Source organism: Polypterus senegalus, chromosome 9 (assembly GCF_016835505.1).
Source record: "Polypterus senegalus isolate Bchr_013 chromosome 9, ASM1683550v1, whole genome shotgun sequence".
Lineage (NCBI taxonomy): Eukaryota > Metazoa > Chordata > Cladistia > Polypteriformes > Polypteridae > Polypterus > Polypterus senegalus.
Window position 1 is genome coordinate 172141395 of NC_053162.1, and position 25523 is coordinate 172166917.

The 25523-nt window shown below is 39.0% G+C and overlaps 1 protein-coding gene across 1 annotated transcript in view; it reads left to right on the forward strand.

The window, feature by feature from the left end:
* Nucleotides 1–25523, forward strand: part of gpr107 (G protein-coupled receptor 107) — a 191091-nt gene that overhangs the window by 37098 nt on the left and 128470 nt on the right. Inside the window, exons 6-10 of the mRNA XM_039764256.1 lie at nt 2833–2867; nt 2977–3036; nt 11898–12008; nt 18764–18897; nt 21510–21585. Coding sequence (XP_039620190.1) covers nt 2833–2867; nt 2977–3036; nt 11898–12008; nt 18764–18897; nt 21510–21585 — 416 coding nt within the window. The remainder of the gene's footprint in view (nt 1–2832; nt 2868–2976; nt 3037–11897; nt 12009–18763; nt 18898–21509; nt 21586–25523) is intronic.

Genomic DNA, 25523 nt, shown 5'->3' on the forward strand with positions numbered 1-25523 from the left:
GGCTATCTTCGTCTCCCTTCGGCCTGACTTTGGCTCTCCAAATGGAGTGAGGTGGCTCCTTTTATAGAGCACCCGGAAGTGCTCCAGGTGTCCCGTGATCTCCTTCTGGCAACATTCCTGCCATGAAGGGCTCTGCTCTTCTCCATGCACCAACTGGCGGTAACCACCAGCCCCAACAGGGCTGAGTTTCCAAGCTCCAAACCCATGGCACCGTCGTAAGACAGGGGGACTGCCCTCTGCTGTTTTGGGGGAGGTGTCGCCCTGTGTAAGCTGTCTGCCCTGTTCCTTCCTTTATGCAGAGGTCTTCTGTCAACATTTACTTACTTAAAATGGCAGATGTCTTGTATGGGTGATGGTGAAGATTGCCTCCTTACTTTGGTTCCCTTCTCCTGTTCCTTGTTGATGTACAACATGCACCCTCTTGAAAAGACTTTTCTTCATGTACATTCGCCAAAGATTATATGAATAATCTTAAAAGTCACTGTCATGATTGCATCACTACAAACACATTAGTGTTTTCTTTCCCAGGTTGATGTCCCTTCTCATCCTAATTACCCCCATCTACTAAATTTGAAAAATGTTTCTAACAATTTGTTTATTAGGATTTTAAAAGAATGACCCAAAAGATGCAAGGCTCAAAATGACAAAGATCCAGAGTTAAAATCCAAACATAGCAGTCATTTAAGAGATGTAAATATTTCAACAAACAAGGTTGTCGGAGATTAAATTTAGAGTCCAACATTTCTATGTGTGGTATGTTTGTAATCCGTCTTTGTTTACAGAGGTATTGTTTATGTAAAAAATGTAACAAATTAACAAAAGAAAAGATAATAGTCAGAGTGTTTAATTTGTGTTATTTTTATGGCATTCTGTCTGGGCCACACGGTTTATTAAATATCAGTATGTAGTTTTTTAACTCTTAGTTCTGTGTTGTGAATGATTAGCAAACAAATTCTTTTTTTTTTCCATTACCATGCAAAGCAATACCGATGATTTGCTCAAAAACAATATGAATGATTCATAAAGGCTTCTATTAAAGCCACTAAAGATCAACCTGGTGACTGTAGCTGTTGTATTGTATAATGTGCATGTCTGCTGGAGATGCTGGAGCTTGATGTTACTTCATGTACCTCCTTGGCAAACCGAAGGTCAATTTGTGTTAATATGTAATAATGTTATGTAACATCTTATATATAAAGCATACTGTAACAATCTTGTATGTTATCATCCAGTTGACGCTTAGTGACCATTGGGGGGTGCCAGAGAGCCCCAGACACAACTATACAGTCCATAATATAAGAATATACAATAAAGAGTTTTTATTCCACAAAGCAACTCCCAATGAACACCTCTCCAACAATTAACTGCAGTCTTATATATAAAGTAGACTGTAACAATCTTGCGGTCTTGTATGTACATTATCATCCAGTTGACGCTCGGAACGTTTCTGGTGTGCTCTGTAAAAGAAACCGACAGTTTTATCGTGAAAAATCCATAGTATTATTTGTTGGTCCTTTTAATGTTTGTTTTTGTTAACTATATTTTCATCTTGCATTATTCTTATTGTAACAGTGTTGTCATTTTTAATATTATTAAATCAACATAATAATAATATTAATTATTAAAATAAAAATTCTGCATGTAAAAACTTATTACTACATCATGAAACCAAAATTAATCTGTAAAGTTGTCTTATGTTTTTTATCATCCAGTTGATGATTGGAACGTTTCTGGTGTGCTCTGTAAAAGCAACCGATAGTTTTATCATGAAAAATCTGTAGTGTTATTTGTTTGTCATTTAATGTTTGTTTTTGTTAAAATCTTGCGGTCTTATATGTATATTATCATCTAGTTGATGCTCGGTACGTTTCTGGCGTGCTCTGTAATTATATTTTATTCAAACAATTTAAAAAAAAAAAAAAACTCCCGGGCAACAGTGGGTATTTCAGCTAGTAAGTGATAAATTATATTCCAAAACACTTCAAACCGATTATTACTTTTAATACAAAGTTGTTATTATTGAGATGTAAACTCATCATGAAAAGCAGTAACATACATAAATAAACTTGTACTTCAGGTTCAGAGTAAAATGAAATTCTGAGTTTCTAATTTTCGTTGGGATAATAACAAATAGACTAGTCCATTACTATAACTCAACTTGATGTTATTTTAGAAGAATTAAGTGGATAGGAGTGGTGAGCTTGGTTGGGCTGAATGGCCTTTGCTCTTCCAGATTGTTCTAATGTACACATCATTTTTAATTTTTACTTATGCTGGCCTTTTAGGACATACACAATACAACAGACACTAATGCAAATGTAGTCAATAAATAAATAATTTGTGAATCAATACTGCTGTTAACTAAATTATTAGTTAATTTAGTAAATTATTAGTTAACATGAAGTTAGTCAGTCATTTTTTTTTTTTCTAACCTGTTTAGTCGTGAACAGGGTCGCGGAGGTCTGTTGGAGTCTATCCCAGCTAGCACAGGGTGCCAGTCCATCACAGGGTGAAAACATACACTTACATCCACACACTAGAACCAGTTTAGGATTCCCAGTTCACCTAACCTGTATGTCTTTGGACTGTGGGAGGAAAACCATGCAGACACGGGAAGATCATGCAAATTCCATGCAGGGAAGAGTCACGACGCAAACCCTGGCCTCCTTACGGGGAGGTTGCAGTGCTACAGCTGTGCCATTCAGCATGAAGTTTACATTGTTAAAATGTTTATCATAAGAGGAAAAATGTAAAGAATTACTCCTTATGAATTTGATTGACAGGCTGTTAATTGTATCTTTTTTTCTCTATCTCTTTCTCTCTCTCTTTCAGATAATGCCAAAAAAAGCAAGCGAGACACTGATAAGGTGAGATATTAACTGTTTCAAATATATATATATATTTTTTAATGGAGAGTGCTGTTGAAACTTTGTTTGATGTTTTTTCAGACTCTTTAAAAATGGTATTTCTTTATAGGAGAAGAATGCAGAGTTGTCATTCCCTCTACAAAGTAAAGACAGTGTCTACTCATTCCAGGTAAATAATTGCTGTCATATGGAGATAATGACTCTGTTATTGGGTAATGGGAAATGGTGTGAACAAAAGATTGCAAGAAAAAAAATGTGTAATCCATTTGGAAATAAATGGATATTTTCATTAATCTACTCTCTCTCTCTCTCTCTCTCTCTCTCTCTCTCTCTCTCTCTCTCTCTCTCTCTCTCTCTCTCTCTCTCTCTCTCTCTCTCTCTCTCTCTATCTAATAGTACCTGTAATATCTATCTATCTATCTCTCACATATATCACATACACACACATACATACAGTCATGGGCAAAATTCTCGGCACCCCTGGAATTTTCCCAGAAAATGCACCATTTCTCCTAGAAAATTGTTGCAATTACAAATGTTTTGGTATACATATGTTTATTTCCTTTATGTGCATTGAAACAGTACAAAAAGCCAGATCTGACATCATGTCACACAGAACTCCACAAATGAGCCGGACAAAATTATTGGCACCTTTTCAAAATTGTGGGTAATTCATTTTATTATAAGCATATGATGCTCTTTTGAACTCGCCTATAGCAAGACACAGGTGCTAGCAATATAGCAATCACACCTGAAGCCAGTTAAAATGGAGAAAAGTTGACTCAACCTTTCTGTTGTGTGTCTGAGTGTGCCACACTAAGCATGGAGAACAGAAAGAAGGCAGAGAATTGTCTGAGGACTTGAGAACAAAAATTGTGGAAAATATCAACAATCTCAAGGCTACAAGTCCATCTCCAGAGATCTTCATGTTCCTTTGTCCACTGTGCGCAACATAATCAAGAAGTTCAACACATGACACTGTAGCTAATCTCCCTGGATGTGGACGGAAGAGAAAAATTGATAAAAGACTGCAACGAAGGATAGTCCGAATGGTGGATAAACAGCCCCAATCAACTTCAAAACATATTCAAGCTGTTCTGCAGACTCAGGGTGCAACAGTGTCAGCTCGAACTATCCATCGACATCTGAACGAAATGAAACGCTATGGCAGGAGAGCCAGGAGGACCCCACTGCTGACACAGAAACATAAAAAAGTCAGACTGGAGTTTGCCAAAATGTACTTGAGGAAGCGAACTGGGTGAATGTCTTGTGGACAGATGAGACCAAGGTAGAGCTTTTTAGTAAAGCTCATCATTCTACTGTTTACAGAAAACAGAATGAGGCCTACAAAGAAAAAAAAACACCGTACCTACAGTCAAACATGGTGGAGGTTCTAAGATGTTTTGGGATGTTTTGCTGCCTCTGGCACTGGATACCTTGACTGTGTGCAAGGCATCATGAAATCTGAAGACTACCAAAAGATATTGGGGTGCAAGGTAGGGCCCAGTGTCAGAAAGCTGGGTCTGCGTCAAAGGTCATGGGTGTTCCAGCAGGACAATGACCCCAAACATACCTCTAAAACCACTCGGAAATGGCTGAAGACAAAGCGCTGGAGAGTCCTGAAGTGGCCAGCAATGATTCCGGATCTAAATCCGATTGAACACTTATGGAGAGATTTCAAAATTGCTGTTGAGAGAATTCACTCTTCAAATCTGAGAGACCTTGAGCAGTTTGCAAAAGAGTGGCCGGAAATTCTAGTTGAGAGGTGTAACAAGCTTGTTGATGGTTATAGGAAGCGCTTGATTTCAGGTATTTTTTCCAAAGGGCGTGCAACCAAATATTAAGTTGAGGGTGCCAATAATTTTGTCCAGCCCAGTTTTTGAGTTTTGTATTAAATGATGTCAGATTTGGCTTTTTTCTGTGTTTTTTTGTGTTGTTCCAATGGAGGAAATAAACATGTCTATACCAAAACATTTGTAATTGTAACAATTTTCTGGGAGAAATGGAGCATTTTCTGGGAAAATTCCAGGGGTGCTGATAATTTCGTCCATGACTGTATGTATGTATGTATGTATATACTGTATATGTATGTGTATATACATACATACATACATACATACATACATACATACATACATGGCTTGGAGGAATTTTAGCCCATTCCTCTGTACAGAACAGCTTCAACTCTGGGATGTTGGTGGGTTTCCTCACATGAACTGCTCACTTCAGGTCCTTCCACAACATTTCTATTGGATTAAGGTCAGGACTTTGACTTGGCCATTCCAAAACATTCACTTTATTCTTCTTTAACCATTGTTTGGTAGAACGACTTGTGTGCGTAGGGTCATTGTCTTGCTGCACGACCCACCTTCTCTTGAGATTCAGTTCATGGACAGATGTCCTGACATTTTCCTTTAGAATTTTCTGATATAATTCAGAATTCCTTGTTCCATCAATGAAGGCAAGCCATCCTGGCCCAGATGTAGCAAAACAGGCCCAAACCATGATACTACCAGCACCATGTTTCACAGATGGGATAAGGTTCTTATGCTGGAATGCAGTGTTTTCCTTTCTCCAAACATAACGCTTTTCATTTAAACCAAAAAGTTCTATTTTGTCTCATCCGTCCACAAAACATTCTTCAAATAACCTTCTGGTTTGTCCACGTGATCTTTAGCAAACTGCAGGTGAGCAGCAATGTTTTTTTTGGAGAGAAGTGGCTTTCTCCTTGCAACCCTGCCATGCACACCATTGTTGTTCAGTGTTCTCCTGATGGTGGACTCATGAACATGAACATTAGCCAATGTGAGAGAGGCCTTCAGTTGCTTAGAAGTTACCCTGGGGTCCTTTGTGACCTCGCCGACTATTACACGCCTTGCTCTTGGAGTGATCTTTGTTGGTCGACCACTCCTGGGGAGGGTAACAATGGTCTTAAATTTCCTCCATTTGTACACAATCTGTCTGACTGTGGATTGGTGGAGTCCAAACTCTTTAGAGATGGTTTTGTAACCTTTTCCAGCCTGATGAGCATCAACAACTCTTTCTGAGGTCCTCAAAAATCTCCTTTGTTCGTGCCATGATACACTTCCACAGACATGTTGTGAAGAGCAGACTTTGATAGATCCTGTTCTTTAAATAACATAGGGTGCCCACTCGCACCTGATTGGCATCCCATTGATTGAAAACACCTGCCGCAAATTTCACCTTCAAACTAACTGCTAATCCTGTGAGGTTCACATACTTTTGCCACTCACAGATATGTAATATTCAGTCACTTTCCTCAATAAATAAATGACCAAGTATTTTTGTCACATTTGTTTAACTGGTTTCTCTTTATCTACTTTTAGGACTTGAGTGAAAATCTGATGATGTTTTAGGTCATATTTATGCAGAAATATAGAAAATTCTAAAGGTTTCACAAACTTTCAAGCACAACTGTATATGTTTTGGTATCGTTCTTTTCAGAATTTATCGAACTTTAATGTGATGATGTTAGATTTTCAGATTCTTATTCCATTTTTAAATTATAAATTAAAAAATATCAAGAACTTGCGTCCCATGAGATGAGACTTTGTGCCAACAGATTTAACCACACCCGGAGCCTGAAATAAAAGGCAAAGCGTAGATGACAAAGATAGCTGCTCTACAGGCTTTTAAATGTTTAAAGCGCTGTACGAGATACAGATCACGCAGCATGGCAGCAAGCCAGCAGCTGATTGAGCAAAGAGGGGGTTAAAAAAAAAAAAAATACTATTTGTTTCCCATTGTATCATGGTTTAAGAGGTGTTTCAGAGGAGCGACCGTATCTCCTTGGGGTGCGTTCAGCCCCCCTCTTCACAACATAAGCAGCAGAGATGCGAAGTGGCTGGCATGTAACGCAGGCAAGGGGGGTTGGCGAGTGAAGCGAGCAGGGGGTAAGCCCCTTAGTTACTTGTTAAAATGTAGTCTGACCATCAATGAAATCCCAGTAATAGACAAATGCAGTGTGTCTAAACTAATAACACCATAACAGTTGGACTTCTTATTATCAAAACTGAACACATTATTTTAACATTTGCAGTCCAGGCTGGAAAAAGTCTGTAAAGTTTTGGATTTAGTAACTGGCAGAACCACCTGGAGTGGCAATGTTCCCCAGCAGAGGTTTCTCGTTGCTGACTGATTAAACCTGCACAATGGCTAAGGAGGAATGTTAGACCATTTGTCCATCTCAAGCTGTTTCAGGTCATTGATATTCCTGCCGTTCCTTATGTTTAGCAGCTCTCATCAGATTATGGTTGGTGTCTGTACTCTGACATGGCCATTCCAGAACACCAGTTTTTATCGGTTTGAGCCATTCTGTTGCTGGTTTACTTTTTTGTTTCTGGCTATTGTCTAATGACATCTCACTTAGTTTCTAATAAGTTTCAAATGAGTTCATTACTTACTGTATGATATTATGCTGTCCAGGCTCTAAGGCTGCAAAGCAGTCCCAAACCATGATGCTTCCTCCAGTATATTACATGGCTTGGATGGGGTATTGGTATTCACATGCAACGCTTGTTTTCTCCCAAAAATAGCACTGCAGATTCTGCCAATTAGTTCATCTTTTGTCTTATTCATTCACAAACATTTTCCAAGAAGTGTTGTTTAACATCTAGGTTGCCTTTTCAGACTTTAGATGTGCGACTCTGTTTCTTTTGGGGAGCAATGGGTTTCTCTTTAGTGTCCTTTCCATGAATGTGTTGCTCCGTTTTGCACTTGTTTGAAGTGTGCTCATGAACAGAAGCTTTGGTAAGTTTAAAAGATTCCTGTAGGTCCTTCACAGTCACCCTAGGGTCCTTTAACACCGTCTCTTACAATGTTTTGGCCTTGATCTTTGCAGGATGTCCTCTTTTAGGTAGAGTCACGTTTGAATCTCCACTCTTTGTAGACCATTTGTCTTACTGTGGATTCTTTAACACCCAGGTCTTTAGAAATGCTTTTGAAGCCTTTTGCTACTTCATGCACGTCTATGGGTCTTCTAAGGTCCTCTGATATAAGAGACGTTAATAACCATCATTTTAATATGACAGGTACCTCCAAGCTACACCTCCTGTTTTGTGACATTGATTTGAACAATTGAATCCACTGAGCTTATGGAGAAATCATTATTTAAACTGTAAAAAAAAAATCAGTAATTAATAGCCTTCCTACTGGAAGCTGGGAGAGTATGATCTGCTTTGTGTGTCTGACATTCAGCCAGAATAACCAATATGACAAAGCTGATGGTACGCAATTGCAGCCTCCATTCTTTCAGAACTTGCTTGAAAGAGGGTGCTGATTTTAATACTCTGGCACCCCTCCCGAGCCTTCAGATCCTCATTAACCAGCAATGATTTTTTGTTTGTAGTGTGCCAAAGTATTTGCTGTAAAAGATAGGGGGTGCCAATGAGCCCCAAAACCCCAGTCCTGTGTGCAAATAAACATTTTTATTGCACAATAGTACCTCTTTACCGTCCTTTCCAGAATACCCAAGTAACCCTCCACCTTTTTCTCCTCCAGGTGAGCTTTGCCTTCTGTCTGCCGACTCTTGACTCACCAGAGGATGCTGGATGGCTGGCTTTTATGCTAGATTCGGGAGTACTTCTAGTACTGGGGCACAGCCTAATGGTAGCATTTTCTGAAACAGGAAACCCTTCTCCTTGCAGTGCCCTCTGGCAGGACAAAAGGATGCCAGTAGGGTTGTCCCTTAGGACTACAACTCCCATGAATCCCTCCAGGTGTCCATACTGGGTCCACCCCAGCAGAGCACTGTCGTCTATCATACGGGGGAGGAACTGCTCTTGATGCACCAGCTCCCCGCACTATCCACTAATCTTTCCCTTTGAGTGGTATATAGATTCAGCTCTATCCCAGCTGTGTTATGCCTCCTTCCATGCTGTCCTTCTGTTATTACTTCCTGGCCAGGCAAGGGTCCAGCACAGCACTTATACTGCCCTCCTTATTTTGCTAAATTACTTGCTAAATTAAAGTTGGAATCACAAAGGCATAGTAGACTAAAAATGTTGCTGTTGTCTCAATGTCATAGTCATGGTCCATTCGCTCAGATTTCAGGGGGAAGATGGATTTCTTTGTTAACTATATGGAACAGATAGCTTGCAAATTCTGTAAAGTGCTCTTTGATTTTGAAAATATAATGAGCAGTGTGGATTGATGGGACCGGTCAGATGGAGGTCTTTTGTTATCAAGATTCTAAACTTAAATTCCATCTAATCAAATTCTTCAGGAGAAATGAAGTAAAAGTACTCCAAGAATCACTCAATGATTATTTGTTCCCTTGTTGGGGAGAATTAGTAAGAATGGCTTTCGGCCAAGTTGATAATCAGATCAATTTTTCAAGCATCCTTTTATAGTCCTCTTTAATTAGATAAATCCCAATTCTGTCTTTTTTTTTTTTTGTTCTGTTTCTGGTAAAAGTGCTTTGCAACTTTCATTACTGACTCGGTGGCCTCTTTATTAGGTGTGCTTATCTAATATCAGTGAGAACCACTTTCACTTACAGAAGATTGTAGTTTTTTTGAGCACGAGTTCATCAAGGTGGTATGCTAACTTGATAGGCCATGATTTTTGTTTTTTGCTTGGAAATTCCTGTTCCTTCTCATCAAAGGTGCTGTTTGAGTAAGATCTGGAGACTGTGCCGACCATTGAAGTAAACTGAAGTCACGTTTACTTTTGTGGAACCAGATGAGATTTGATAAGAAGTATTTTGAGATGATGTTTGTTAGATAGATAGATAGGTACTTTATTAATCCCCAAGGGGAAATTCACATACTCCAGCAGCAGCATACTGTAAAAACAGTATTAATGAAAGAGTGATAAAAATGCAGTACAATTTAAAAAATGTAATGTGTAGAGTGTGAGGCAGGTGTAACAGTCAATAATCTTGTGTAGTGTTTACGTTTACCCCCCCGGGTGGAATTGAAGAGTCACATAGTGTGGGAGTGGAACGATCTCCTCAGTCTGCCAGTGGAGCAGGACGGAGACAGCAGTCTGTCGCTGAAGCTGCTCCTCTGTCTGGAGATGATCCTCTTCAGTGGATGCAGTGGATTCTCCTTGATTGACAGGAGCCTGCTCAGCGCCCATTGCTCCACCACAGATGTCAAGTTGTCCAGCTCCGTGCCTACAATAGAGCCTGCCTTCCTCACCAGTTTGTCTAGGCGTGAGGTGTCCCTCTTCTTTATGCTGCCTCCCCAGCACACCACCGTGTAGAAGAGGGCACTCACCACAACCGTCTTGATAGTACATCTGCAGCATCTTATTGCAGATATTGAAGGACGCCAGCCTTCTAAGGAAGTATAGTCGGCTCTGTCCTCTCTTACACAGAGCATCAGTATTGGCAGTCCAGTCCAATTTATCATCCAGCTGCACTCCCAGGATTTTATAGGTCTCTCTACCCTCTGCACACAGTCGCCTCTGATAATGACAGGGTCCATGAGGGGCCTGGGCCTCCTAAAATCCACCACCAGCTCCTTGGTTTTGCTGGTGTTCAGGTCTAGGTGGTTTGAGTCGCACCATTTAACAAAGTCCTTGATTAGGTTCCTATACTCCACCTCCTGCCCACTCCTGATGCAGCCCATGATAGCAGTGTCGTCAGCGAACTTTTGCATGTGGCAGGACTCCGAGTTGTATTGGAAGTCTGACGTATACAGGCTGAACAGGACCGGAGAAAGTACTGTCCCCTGTGGCACTCCTGTGCTGCTGACCACAATGTCAGACCTGCAGTTCCCGAGACGCACAAACTGAGGTCTGTCTGTAAGATAGTCCACAATCCATGCCACCAGGTATGAATCTACGCCCATCTCTGTCAGCTTGTCCCTAAGGAGCAGAGGTTGGATGGTGTTGAAGGCACTAGAGAATTCCAGAAACATAATTCTTACAGCACCACTGCCTCTGTCCAAGTGGGAGAGGGATCGGTGTAGCATGTAAAAAAAAAAAAGGTAGCATTTAAAAACAGAATACTGTGCCCATGAAAGGATGCACATGGGTGTCCACAATGCTTTAATGTTCAGATCAAACTCTGTTAGTATTAAGAAGTCTGTTGGGTGCCACACCATTACACAATCGCCATCACTAGCCCGTACTGTTGATACATGGCAGGTTGGATCCATAGATTTATGTCATTAAAACCACAAAACTTTTGACCCAACCATCTTATCGCAGCAGAAGTCATGATGTGTGTCATTTTTGCCCATTTTTGGTGATCATATGCCTACTGTAGCTTTAATTTTCCCATTCTTAATTCTTAGCCGACAGTTTTGCTGCTGATGTTGTTGTGTGTATACTTGCCCTTGGGTATCTTCAGGCGGAGTTTTTCTTACCCTAGACTAGTATGGCCGTTCTTCTCTGATCCCTCTCGTTAACAAGGTGTTTTTGTCCACATTTCTGCTGCTCCCTAAATGTTTATTGCATTAATCTCTCTAAATTTTGTAAACTCCCAAGTTTTGAAACCCAGAAAACTGAGCTATTTTGAAAATTACTAAGAACAGCATTTCAGGCACCAATGATAATACTGTGATTAAAGGCTTAGATTAAACATTTTGCCTAACGTTTGGCCAAACAACAATTAAACCGTCATGTCTTCCTGCTTGTATACATGGAGTTGTAGACCATGATTGGCCATTTGGAAGAGTAGAATATTTGCATCAACAAAAAGGTGTACCTAAGAAAGAGGATGCTGAGTTTGTAATGCTGTGTCACTTGGGGACAAACCAGTAATTGTGCATGTGCTCTTAATCTTAGAGAGGGTGTTTGTGTAAAATCATTTGAAAAGTTGACATCATCTACTGTAGGTCTGCAGAATTTTTTTTTCTTACTCTAGAATCTCCTCAATATGTCAGTCACTCAACTGAGAATGTTATGTATATAAGTACATGGTAAGAACTTTTTAATTTTATGATCAGACCTTGAAGTTGGAGACGTGTTGCTTACATAACAGTGATAGAGACATAGAACTACTGTGTTAAACAATCAGATCTACAGAGTTTAATTTTCTGTGACTCTAATCTCTTTCAGTTTTCCTTCAATGTGAGCAGTGATGACCAACAAGGGCTGTACAACCTTTATTTCCACAACTGCTACAGCAGGGAAACCCAAAGCAGCGAGATGCTCAAGTTCAGCATTGAGGTCAGAGCTTCTTTTGTCTTTTAGATGTAATTCAATGTGACTCTTCAATTCCACCCGGTGGTGTAAACATTAACACTACACAAGATTATTGACTGTTACACCTGCCTCACACTCTCCACCTTGCATTTTTTAACTTGTACTTTTATCAGTATACTGCTGCTGGAGTATGTGAATTTCCCCTTGGGGATCAATAAAGTTTATCCATCCATCCATACACACACACATACCTTTTGTGGTAAGAGAAATTTGATTAAATTGTTCAGTTAGTCAACATTAAAATGTCATGTCATTTTCTAAACTACATAATTAATATTTAGGTCACTTTTTGGGGTCAGTTGTGGTCTTGGACCTGGAGCCTATCTCGGCTAGTATAGGGTACAAGGCAGGAGCAAACCCTGGACAAGGTGCCAGTCCGTCACAGGGCAGACACACACATACACACACTAGGGCCAAATTAGCATTGCCAGCTTACCTAACCTGCAACACTAAAACACGTATTTGGAAGTGGTACAGGTCAAAAATGTACAGTACAGCTTTGATTTAGGGAGCAGTGGTGGCTCAGAGGTTTATGGTTCTGCGCTGGTATCTGGAAGGTTGCCGGTTCCAATCCTGTGTAAGAGAATGACGGCAATAAAGAGCTGGGGTCCCAGCCTGGTCACCACACAACTGGAGAGATCAAAATAAGAAAAATGCGCAGGAATTGTGGAGGCGTCTTTTCAGACAGGAATTCACAATAGAACTAATTAAGATGGAGGGTCTTCAGTTTTGAGTCCTTCCAGCAGTAAGAGGCGAGTCCAGGTGGACACACATCGGAAGTGATGTCAGTGGTGTTATAGCCGTCAATCATTCGCTCTGCAAATGGAGGAAGGACACAGCACCAACCCCTGGAGCAGTGGTAGAATTACAGTCACTAGAGCCCTTAAGCTGTCCTCTGCACACGTGTGTTTGTATGTGTATGTGAGACACCCTTTGCTGCCAAAATGGGATCCTACTCCATTGTGACCTTTAACCTGAAAATTGCTGCTGTACTGTACAATGGCTAACCATGCACTCTAACAGGATAATAAAGTATATCAGATAACACAAAAAATGATGGTAAATTACTTTTAATATTATGTCAAGTAAACCCTATTATGCCAGACTGTAAAATTCTCCCTGACTAGTCTCCCAGTTACTGCAGCTGAAAAACAACTGCACAGCTTGATTGATGTTTCTAGGACCATCTTTCACTATTGGAATTGTATTGCACAGGTGATGAGCAGAGTCTGGTTAACTCCAAAAACAACGCTTAGGATTGAGATCTGAAAGTTCAATTTTGGTTTCATCAGACCCTAAAATCCTGTTTCACTTTGTCTAGGAATCATAGTCTAAGTCTAAGTGGGTTTTCATATGTCTTTTACTGAGGAGATGCTTCTGCCCAGTACAATAAACTGTTGCAATGATGTCCTAGTTCTTCAAGGACAGTCTTAGTCACCGTCATATTCTTGATCACCTTGCTTATCAAGGCCCTTGTCCCATGCTTGCTCAGCCTGGCTGAGTGACCAGCTCTTGGAAGAGTTGTGGTTGTTCCAAGTTTCTTCCATTTGAGAGTTATGGAGGCAAAAGTGTTCAAACCTTGAATGCTGCATTGCATTTTTTGCAGCCTTCCCCAGATCCTATATATGCCCCTCCACATACATACGTGTGTATGTATGGGTGATACAGTACCTGCCAGATAATACGAAGAGGACACAACATGTGTTTTGCCCTAATTGGGGCTTGTCAGATGTACGCATTTTTGCAATCCGTTTTTGGGATTGATCCTCGGACATCAGCGCCCTCTGAGCATCTGATGTTGTATCACAGTGGCTGGTTTGCTTACTTGACAGGGTGAAGATTAGAAGTATAGCATTCGCAGTCTAATTATTTGGATGGTTACCTACAAGGAAACACTTGTTTGGTTGGTCGCATAGCTGGCAAACATCTACCACGTCCTCTCAGTTGCAAGAAGTAGATCGTAGATATGTGATACTGTATCACTTGTCTATGATCTGCTTCTTGCAACTGAGAGGACGTGGAAGATGTTTGCTGACTGGCCGACGAATCACAAAGCATTAACTTGGTAGGTAGCCATCTAAATAATCAGACTGCAATTTTGACCTATGAATTTACATATGTGTGTATGTGTATATATATATATATATATATATATATATATATATATAGTATTATAATATTATAAAAAATATGTGTGTGTGTATATGTATACATAAAATATATATATTATATATAGCATTATATATTATATATATAATATAAAAATATATGTGTGTGTATATATAATATATATTGTGGCAGTAGGGGCCTAGTGCTCCCTTGAACCCTCAGGTACAACTCCAGACACCAGGTAAAAGTCCAAGACTTTTTATTATGGTTCACAGTGCACCAAGCACCTTCCACACTACTCATAAATATTTAAACCAACAAATAAACACAATATTCTCTCTCCTCCTCGCCCAGACACTTTGCTCCTCTCCCACCCAGCACAGCTCGTTGTCTGGACTGAGGCACCACCCTTTTATAGCCCCTGACCCGGAGGTGTTCCTGTTCCAACAGTCCACAGTTCCTTATTCCTTCCGGGTCAGGGCAATCAGTCCTTTACTTCAACCCGGGAGCATGTCGTTCCTTCCCGCCACATGACCGTGACGTACTCCTGGGTCATAAGGCACAAAAGAGCCCATAAGCCCCCCCACAGCGACTCCTAGTGGCCCCCAAGGTATCCAGCAGGGCTGTGTAAAAACACTACATAGTCCATAAGGCCCTGCTGGAAATCGGGCCACGATCCTGCTGTCGGGAGAGCTCCTCCTGGGGGTGAGGGACGGAGCACGAAGCCGGCAGTCCTCCACAATATATATATATATATATATATATATATATATGTATATATATATATACACAGTATATGTGTGTGTGTGTATAATACACAAACATACAGGCAGAGTTATTTTAGATTCATTTGGCATCTATTCCAGTAGCAACTTCATTCTGTAGGCATTCATTTGAACAGAAGAACTTAAAAATAGTTGCTTCAGACATTATAACACATCCACTAAAGGAAGATTGTGTGTCACCACAGACGCTGAGAAGAGCAAGAAAACTGAAAAGACTTGGATTGCTGGTGAATCAGAGCAATTACATTTTGTCATGTGACAGTTAAGTGACAGTTACCACCTAAGAGATTTCTTACTTTATAATATGACATGTGCAGAATAAATAAATGAATGCTACGGTTGAAGCAGAGTATCTGTTAAAGACATGCCCTGTACATTTTTGAAAATCATTTTATTTGTTAATCCAACAGTGTTATTTGCCACATGTATAAATATATTCCTATGCCTCTTCTCTGTGTACTTTTTCATTCTCACAAGTGGCATTGCTGTTACACTAATCATACAGATGATGGCTGCCATTGATGTTGACCAGAAGCTACAGTATGTTCTGTAATTGAGATCTTGATGTGTGAGAATGAGACAGTGTGAGACGTCCTCAAACAATAATTGTGTATGGAGCTGATGACTAGTTGTCACTGTGTGGCTGGACCAGGTGAGTATCTGTGAGAACTGGATGTGCTGAACCTCATGCATACACTCTTACTTTAACCCTGCAGTTACACTAACACTTGTTCGAAGATGATTTACAATAATTATGTAGAAAAAAAATGGACATTTGTTTCTGCTCGATATTCTTGTGATCTATGACTGTTTTATTGGTGAAGTAAGCTTTGTTTAAATTATGAGGAATTATTTCCTAATCCCACCCTCATAGTTAAAACCTTTATTTCTTGAAATTCACTTCACCAGTAGCCAAAATAGACTCTGTTTTTCACTGTGTTTAGTTTGCCAACAGGTTGCATTATGGGTAGAAGTATCTTAATATTAAGTGCCTGTGCAGTAAGTGATCTGTAATGCAGCATTGTCTTGTTACTGCGCTACTGCAGCCATCATAGTAGCATCTTGTCAGAGACAGTACTCCATTAGGCATACTTGTGTTTGTAGCCAGAATTACAGTAAATGTATCTGTTATCCCTGGCTCCAGAGACACCCCCTCAGAAGATGTTATTTATTTAATCTTGTGTTGTTATGTCTTTAATGTATAAATGCTTTTCCCAAAACTTCATTTTTGTCTGGTTTTACAGCCCTGGAGAGAATGAAAACTTGTTTACATTTAAATGAGTTCACGAGTAACAAGTTGAGGAGATAATAAAGTGTTAAACTGAAATGCAAAACTAATGAAAGGAATTAAGATTTAGTCTTTTGATAAAAAAAAAAAATGAGAGTTTTAAACTTAATAGATTTTTTAAGATGCAGTCCTTTTTTGCTTGATGCCAATGTTATTACAATGGTCAGCAAATATTGGAATTACCTAACATTTAATTTGTAGTTAAATGGATCACATTGTGGTAATCAGAAATAAAATCTAAAAAACATATAGTTTAAATATTTATGCATATTAAACTGTACTCTTTAAACAGATTAAGAAACAGCCTTGTGTATTTCAATAAAACAGAAATACAGTTTAAAAAGACCTTTGTCTGTATGGTGAAGTCCCAGCAGTCTTAATGAATTGTACTATTTTATCCAAGTTCTGATTTGTGAAAATGGGTGTTGTTTAAACAAGGATATATACCAGAAATGAATAGATTTAAAGAAGTGCAAATCAATCTGTGTTGATTGCCAGGCATTTTTAATTTAATTGGTGCTTTCAGGGCAGCAAGTGGATTTCTTTTGTTCTGATTCCCTTTTTCTACCAGTACATATGGTTGTCACTTTCTTGAGGTGTCTGACAGATTAGTGCAAACCTGCATACTACATATAAGGCTGCTTTAGAAGACAAGTGTAGTTGGGAGCAAGCAACAGAATGGGATGAAGTAGTTTCCAGAAGAATTAATTTTGGAAAGTCCATCTTGTTGTGGGTTGTCATGATGGCGGAGTGGTTTCTGCGATTGCTTTACAGATGCAGTGTCCGGGGTTTGAATCCTCCATGTTCTCACTATGTACTTATCTGTGGACTTTCCCTTCTTTATTGTGCTTTTCCTCACAAATCCTTAAAGAAGTGCAGGCTAGGCGAAATCGGCAACTCTGAAATGTTGCATCGTGAGTGGGCTCTGCAATGCACTGGCACACTATCCAGAGCTAGTTCCTGCATAGAACCTGATGTGACTGGGGAAGGCTCCAGGTCTCCCATTGGCCCTGAATGGGATTATGCCATTTTGATAAAGTTATGTTACTTTTTTTCCCTAATATAGTAATAAATAATGCACTTAAATATTTTTTTTCCATTATCATTTCCATTATCACCAACACATTATTTAAAAAAGCTCTTTATTGACGTTCATTTCGTTGTTGGTTTAATTGTTGTAATTATCACTTTGCAAGACAATTCATAAATATTTCTCAATGAAAATTATCCAAAGTGGTTAGGCTGTCCTGGTTTGTAAAATGGAGAAGTATCTTGTTTTTTTTTTTTTTGTAAGGATACTGACTTAAAGGATAAGTTCTGTGCTTTTCAATTGGAAGTTATTTCTTCACATATATGGCATATATACACAATATTTTGTTCTAAAGGTAATAAAGTTCAACTTTTTTTATAAATACAAAAATACAGTATACTGTATAGCCAGATCTGCCATTTTACAGTGAATCCTATGGGGCATGGAGCTCCGACGGAAAATTATAAAACTTGAATACATTCGCTTTTCAAGCCAAGACAATTTTTGAGTATTGATCTGTATTTTGTGATTATATACACGCATTGTAAAATAGCTCATACATGTCATTTTCCAATTAAGACAAATCTAACTTTTTTCTCTTCCTTACTTTGCCTTGCACCCCTGCATGGAATGCGTGTGTGTGTGTGTGCGTGTGTGTGCGTGTGTGTGTGTGTGTGTGTGTGTGTGTGTGTGTGTGTGTGTGCGTGTGCGCGCACCACTAGTTTACCAGTCGACTTTTTTTTTCTTTTTCTCTCTCTTATTGTGTTTCTGTTTAATTAGTCACCTCAACTGGAGGTATTTTGTTCATGTTTTTACATAACCCAAAAATCAGTTAATGATGGTTTCCTTTTTCTGTATTTCATTTTTCATTTTATCAATAAGAATTTTAATCAAAAAAACAGCACACCAATATTATGAGATTTAGCCATTTTTAATAGACCAGCTGTGCACAGCAGTTCAGCGCTTGACTTGTTCCGCAATAACCTTTCACCCCAACCCCACCTTTTGGGGGCGTGGTTTCCTCTTCAAAGAGCAAATCACAGTAAACTGTTCATGCCATGTGATTGGTTTTGTTTTGATTTATGTATTTGTGTGAACTCACACAAGCAAATAGAGAAAAATAGTATCAGGAAAATACGATAAATACTTCCAGATCCCTTTTGTTGCCACAAATATGCGTCGGCAACACAGAAGGCATGTTTTCTTTTATCAAAATTCCATGAAGACATATTCAGTAAGTTTTAATGCTTTTATTTTCCTTTCAAGTGTCATGCCCCATAGGGTTTATTGTAAAACTGGACTGGCAATGTATTTTTTTTTTAAATGTACAGATAAAGTTTAACTTTTTGAACGCCATTTCACGTGGCAAATGCATATATACCATGTTTGTGAAGAAATAAATTTGACATGAAAAATACCATGCTTGTTCTTTAAGACTATATACAAATAAATAAACAGTAAGAAATTCTAAGCTTAGAATAATTAACAATATTTCTTTATGTTGCAGATTAACATTGAAGAGAAGAACCCCAACAGTTTCCTGTCTGCAGGAGAGATACCTTTGCCAAGACTGTACATTTCCATGGCACTCCTTTTCTTATTTGTTGGAATTGTCTGGGTTCACATTCTCCGCAAGCGCAGGTGCCCGCCTTTTAAAAGTTGCTTCTTGAATTTGGTTTAAGGTGTTTTAACTTACTTAACATGGAATGCATACATCTGCCCACCACTCCTTTTGTAATTACACCAGCAGCACATAAAAAGGTGCAATGACTTGCCCATTCACTGTGCATTGTGGGTGTGTAGACAGGGTCTTGAGACATTGGACTCAGTTTACTATATCTGCTTCTAGACCTGCTGCCAGCTATTTAGTGTGGTGCTTGGGAAGTTGTTTAGCCTGACGGGTGCTTAAGTCTCTACACCAGGGGTGTCAAACTCTTGATACTTTGAGCCACAGTGGCTGCACTTTTCATTCCAGCTATCTTTTTTAAATTATCAAGTTACTACAGCTGTGGAACAGACAGTCTGTGCCTTCAGTTTTTGTCAGTGCACTGACAAAAGAGCACAGTGGCATACACAACCGATCAAACATTTTAGATCACCTCAGTTTAAACAGTTGATTGAATGATGTAAAATGTCAAAAAGGTAAGCAGTAAAGTGCCAGAGGTTTAAATTTAATGTTTAGGTTAGCAAATACTGGGAAAAAAGAAAATTTCAGATTATTACAAATGGGCCTTCTTCAGGGAACAACTAATAGGTTACAACCTACAGATGATCTGCAGTAATTAAGGTAAATGAAGCCTTGCAGGTTGAAGCAAACAATTTGCACAGATGTCCCAACTTCTACTGATTACTTAAAAACCATCTGTGTGTCTTAAAGCAGACTGTTTTACTACACCCTCTGAAGTACAACTTGGACAATATTACACTGTAGAAAGTTGTAAATTCCAGTGATAATGGCAAAAAATGGTAATTAACAAATAAAATGAGACTGAGCATTACTACCCTTAGAAGTGCATGCCTTTCATTTAGAGAAATATCAAAAAAAAATTCAAGTGTCAGTGAGTCCAGTGGTGACCTAAACAATCCATCCATCCATCCATCCATCCATCCATTATCCAGCCCGCTATATCCTAACTACAGGGTCACGGAGCCAATCCCAGCCAACACAGGGCGCAAGGCAGGGCGCGCACACACACAAACACACACACCAAGCACACACTAGGTACAATTTAGAATCGCCAATGCACCTAACATGCATGTATTTAGACTGTGGGAGGAAACCAGAGTACCCGGAGGAAACCCATGCAGACACGGGGAGAACATGCAAACACGGATCTCCTAACTGCAAGGCAGCAGCACTACCCACTGTGCCACCGTTCCGCCCCTTTTCCTACACAATCCAAAAGCAATTGGCAACTGGAAGACACTCTGATAGGAGGAGACCACGCAATCAGTAGACGTTTCTGAGGATCACCAGCTTGTGTGATTAGAGACGCAGGTCGACAAATGCAAATCTCAGTTTCTACTGTGAAGAGGAGACTTTCTGCTGCAGATTTGCCAGAGTGAGTGGCAGTAAGAGAGCAATTCCTTAAAGGACAAAACAGGGTCTTGAAATATCCACTGTGAACTACTGCAGACTGGAAGAAAGTCTTATGGATCAATGAATCCAAATCTGAAATCTTTGGTTCATCACGCAGGCTGTTTGTAAGCTTTTGAGTTGGTGATGGTGATGATTCCTCAGTGTGTGACGCCAACTGTCAAAAATGCAGGAGGAAGTGTGATGGTCTGGGGTTCTTTTGCTGGAGGCAGAGTTGGTGACTTGCACAGACTAACTGGTATTCTGAATCAAAAGGGTTACCACAGTTTGGCTGTTATATCAGCAAAAAGTGCAGGCTATTTGATGAGTCAAAAATTTGAATACAATTTTGTACACACAATGATTCCTGGACTTATTTTTTTATTTGCTATTGTTTATTTGTTCTATGCCTTGGTTTCATGAAACATTAACACATTAAACTGTGTACATTTCCATAAAAAGAGGAAAAAAAATAAGGTGTTCTAAAACTTTTGACTGGTACTGTATGTGTGCAAAAATGATTACACATTTAAGGTCACATAAACCCCTTTTGCCAATAATGAACATTTAGGTAATAAGTGCTTCATTGCATAGATAGAAAACATGAAAATATAATTTTGATTATATAAGGCTCTCATAAATTGTGATTTTTACAAAAAAGAAGATAGTTTTGTTTAGTTGATATTTTTTTTATTTAAAAAAATGAAAAGAAGAAAATGTGTCAAAACTAAACCTGTAATTTTCAAGATGAAACATTATACCCTAGTGGTTTTCAGTTCTAGTCCTCTAGGGGCCCTCATGGCTTCAGGTTTCTAATCCAACCAATTTCACAATCGGTGTATCATTCTTACTTTTTATTGAATCCATTGTTTAGTTATCTGGGTTACAAATGTTTCTCAGAAATGCCTTAGCATTGGATGTGCATGTTCATTTTGTTATTTATTGCAGGAGAGAGCCGATTTATGTACAAATGGTAGGTATGCAGCCATCCTGCAGTGGCATGATTTGTGCAGGCTGAACGAACACCAAGTTCTGTCTGATGCACTGATTGTTATAATTTGCTGGGATCTCCCACAAGGTGGTGCAGTTGACACATGACATCATAAATGCCTTTAATTTTGATATTTTGCTAGCAGTAACAGTTCCATATACGTGTTTCTTTTATTGTCTGTTTCAGGACTGATGTGTTCAAAATTCACTGGCTCATGTCTGCTCTGCCCTTCACCAAATCTCTCTCCCTAGTGTTTCATGCGGTATGTATTTAGTTGTTACTAAAAATATTTTTGTGGATATGTTTATTTTCTTCTGTCTTCAGTGCCTGTCCTCCTTTATTTGTTTTTATGCCTTCCACCTCAGTCACCTTTACAAGGCACTAACCAAAACAGAGAATTTAACACTTTGAAGCATGTAATAGTAAGAAATAAATGTACTGTATCAGAGATTAGTGCTGCTGTCCCATAGATCTAATGTTCACGTCCCAGAAGTTTACGTTCTCCTGTTTGTGTGGGTTTTCATCTGGGTGCTTTATTTTCCCTCACAAGTATTCAAAAACATGTGGGTTACATTAATTGATGAAAGCAAATTGCTCCCTTGAGACTGTGTGCTTGGATGGGCTCAGTGATGGACTGTCACATGGCCCAGACTGGTTTCCTGCACTGCACCAGTTTCTGCCTTGATGGCCTCTGGGCTACCACTGGACTAAATTAAACAGGTTTAAATATAAGTTTTAAATATAAAACAAATCTCTAATTATTTTTAGTATAAAGAACCTGCTTATAAGGTACCACAATAAACATAATGTGCATAGGATGTGGTAACATACAGCAGTAATAGACAGAACAACAGGGTCTACAGCACTTTGGTGGGTTCAAAAGGACTGCAGTCAGGGTTAAGTCTGCTTTTAAAGAGAGGATCCATGTACCAATGAGAGCAACTTGTCTGTCTTAAATTTATACAGGGCCATTCACTAAAAGTACCATCAGCATGTGTTTTAATAACTAAGCAGAAATACAGCTTAAAATTAAACATATGGAAAGTTATATTGGAAAATATTTAGAGAAATTATTGAGGCACTTTGAGGGAAGCCTGCAGAAGATCTACATTCATTCACCTCACTGTTTTACAATAATCCCTAGTTGCTTTGTTAGTCAATATTATAAGTTAGTAGAGAGCTGGAAGGTTGGTTGGCATCTTGAAATTGCCATGGTGTGGGGCTGTGTTTATGATTGTCCAGTAGAGGAACAGGCATTGTCATGCCTTGTGCCTGGATTAGTTTCTTAGGGTCTTGTAACCCTGACTCACTTTGAACAGGTTTGAAATCATTTAAAACATTATGACAAACTTTCATTGTAGTTTATTACAGTTGATTATGATTGTACTCAAATTGTTGAGCTGAGGTGCCCACTGGCTCTGATCCTGTAATGTGTTGGAAAGCAAAGATCAGATGCTTTAATGTGATAATTTCAAGCCCTTTTACATTTTGTGGTCTTGACCCTCTGCAGTGCTATTAAAAATGTAATTGCATGCCATGGATGAAATTGCCTTTTATTTGTTCATCATGCACTTGCCCAACTTTCTCGCAGAGTTAATTTGTTCCTCTTCTACTTTTTTTCTAATGTGATCTTTTCCAGCTTACAGTGTTCATTTCATTTGTAAATTGAATTCCTTTAAACCCGTTCTTCCTTGCTAGTGTTTTGAGTGACATTTTTGTTTTTCAGTCTTAATCTTTTACAATGTATGTACTCCATTTCTCGTCCATTTCCACAGTGCTTTGCACCAATCATGCAGTTACTTTTCTCTCTATTACATATTAAAAAAATCTCAAGACGAGACATTTTCAGAGAGGTAATTTCACGTGAGACAAGACTTTGTGCCAAGAGATAAAATGAAAATCTGACAGATCTAAGCGGGGGCGGAAATAAAAGACAAACAGTAGAAGAAGAAAAGACAGAGTAGTAAACAAAGCAGAACGTCGTAGAGATGTTCAAAAACTTTGGCACAATACACATGCAGAGCAGGTTAGAGATTGTCTCAAAATACTGTTAGTAAAGATCGCATTAGCACTAACAAACAGAAATTATTACACGGTGAAATAACAGAACAACGAAAAGAGATGGAATATATGAACATAGGTGATATGACAGAGCTACTACAAGCTTAATTTCAAAGAGAGCACAGTTCGGTCAGGTTTATATTTATGATCATGGAGAAGTGATGCAACATACAATCCAAAGAGTTACACGATCGCACATATTAGAAATTTCACAGCCAATAATGGATACAAATCCATACGTCCAAAAGTATCGCACTTTACACAAAATTTATCTGAAAAACTTGGACAAAGAAGTTTTCTTGGATTTCTGTATTAATTCAGAAGATCACGCTTGCATATATAATAAACCAACATGTGATGAATTGTAAGCGATAATAGTTTCAAAAGACAGAGATCTCAAAGACAGAGTTGATATTCGTGTTTATCCAAAAGCACAGCACGATATGTTGCAAGCAGCAGATCCGGGAAATGACGAGCACATAGGGCCCGCATGGGGGTTGTCGAGCGAAGTGAGCAGGGGGCAGAGCCCAACTAGTATTTTTATATAACTGGCTCAATCTAAAGTGCCGGACAAGTCCCACTAATTCATGACGAACTCTCAACCAGTTTCTGAAGGCTGAAACTTACTTCATTTGATCAAAGTCCAGCTTAGTGAGGAAAGCAAGGGATGCTTTTCCATAGAAAACAATTAAGCAAGGGTTCATTTAGCATGTTGAGCACAGCCTATTTAGATGATTTTGGAATTTAGCAACTGTTCATTTAGCCATTGTGGAGAAATGGGACAGACTAGAACTCCTTCTTGTTCCTTGGACCGGTTATAATCATTGCGTTTCAATTCATTTCCGTTCAATTTAGTTTAATTTTGTATAGCGCTCTTCACCGAATGTTGTAACAACTTCACAAGTAAAATGCAATTATCAATTTTTAAATTAGTAATTGCATAATGCAAACACATAAAGATATAGATTTGTTTAAATACACCTTTCAGCAGCATCTTATGTCTTAATGAGGAGGTGTTCTCATTATCTCTTGATAATTTTGAAAGCTTGCTATCGATCCCCAAAGTGAGCATACAAGCACCATGGAACAACATAATTATCTTAAACAAAGCTGCTGAACTCCCAGACAAACATTAGGCTGAAAAGAAACGGGCACTGGAAAAATGGGCCCCAGCATATCATATTAACAGATTGTTGTGGCACATTTCTTACATTATAAGAACACTGAAATCGGTGACTTTACATTTGAATGGCCTATTGAAAGATAACAAATAAAAAAATGGGACGAGAAATCCGGTTGTTGAAGGAACCAGCATATTTTCAGAATGTACTATCTTAGGTATTTCTAAAAATGGGGACAGTGGCACAGTAGTTGATACTGCTGTCGCATACCCAAGGTCACTCTATGTTTGGTACTAGCAAGTTGTCCTAATTCTGCGTAGGCTTTCTTTCATATATATGAGGTGGGACATTGGAAAGTGCTACTCTAGAAACCAGGGATCGAATCCAAAATGGGTTGCTGTTTTCTGGAACTGACAGATTTTCCTAGAGACATATATTTTAGGTTAAACACTGCTTAATACAGTACTTGACCTTTGCAAGTGTCTGTACCTTCAGGAGAACTGGCATTTGTTTCATCATGGTAGGGTCTTGAGGTTACCCTATTCCCTTTTATACTCTTTACTATGTAGACTTAAACAGAATGCCCCAAATCCCTTACTCTTGCCACTCTTTCAGGGTTGACTGATACTGTAGGTCAGTAATCCCCTTTTTATATTAAATAACCCCAGACAACTACAAAGAGTATCAGAAATGATTGGAGAAGGGCTTACATGTGTATTTATTATGTATTATAAATAACATGGCCAAAATATACTGCTCAAAAAAATTAAAGGAACACATTTTAATCAGAGTATAGCATCAAGTCAGTAAAACTTCAGTTAAGTAGCAGAGGGTGTTGTTAATCAGTTTCAGCTGCTCTGGTGTTAATTAAACTAATAAGAGGGGCAACAATGAGATGACCCCAAAAACAGGAATGGTTTAACAGGTGGAGGCCACTGACATTTTTCCCTCCTCATCTGTTTTGTCACTTGTTTTGCATTTGGCTACAGTCAGTGTCACTACTGGTAGCATTAGGCGA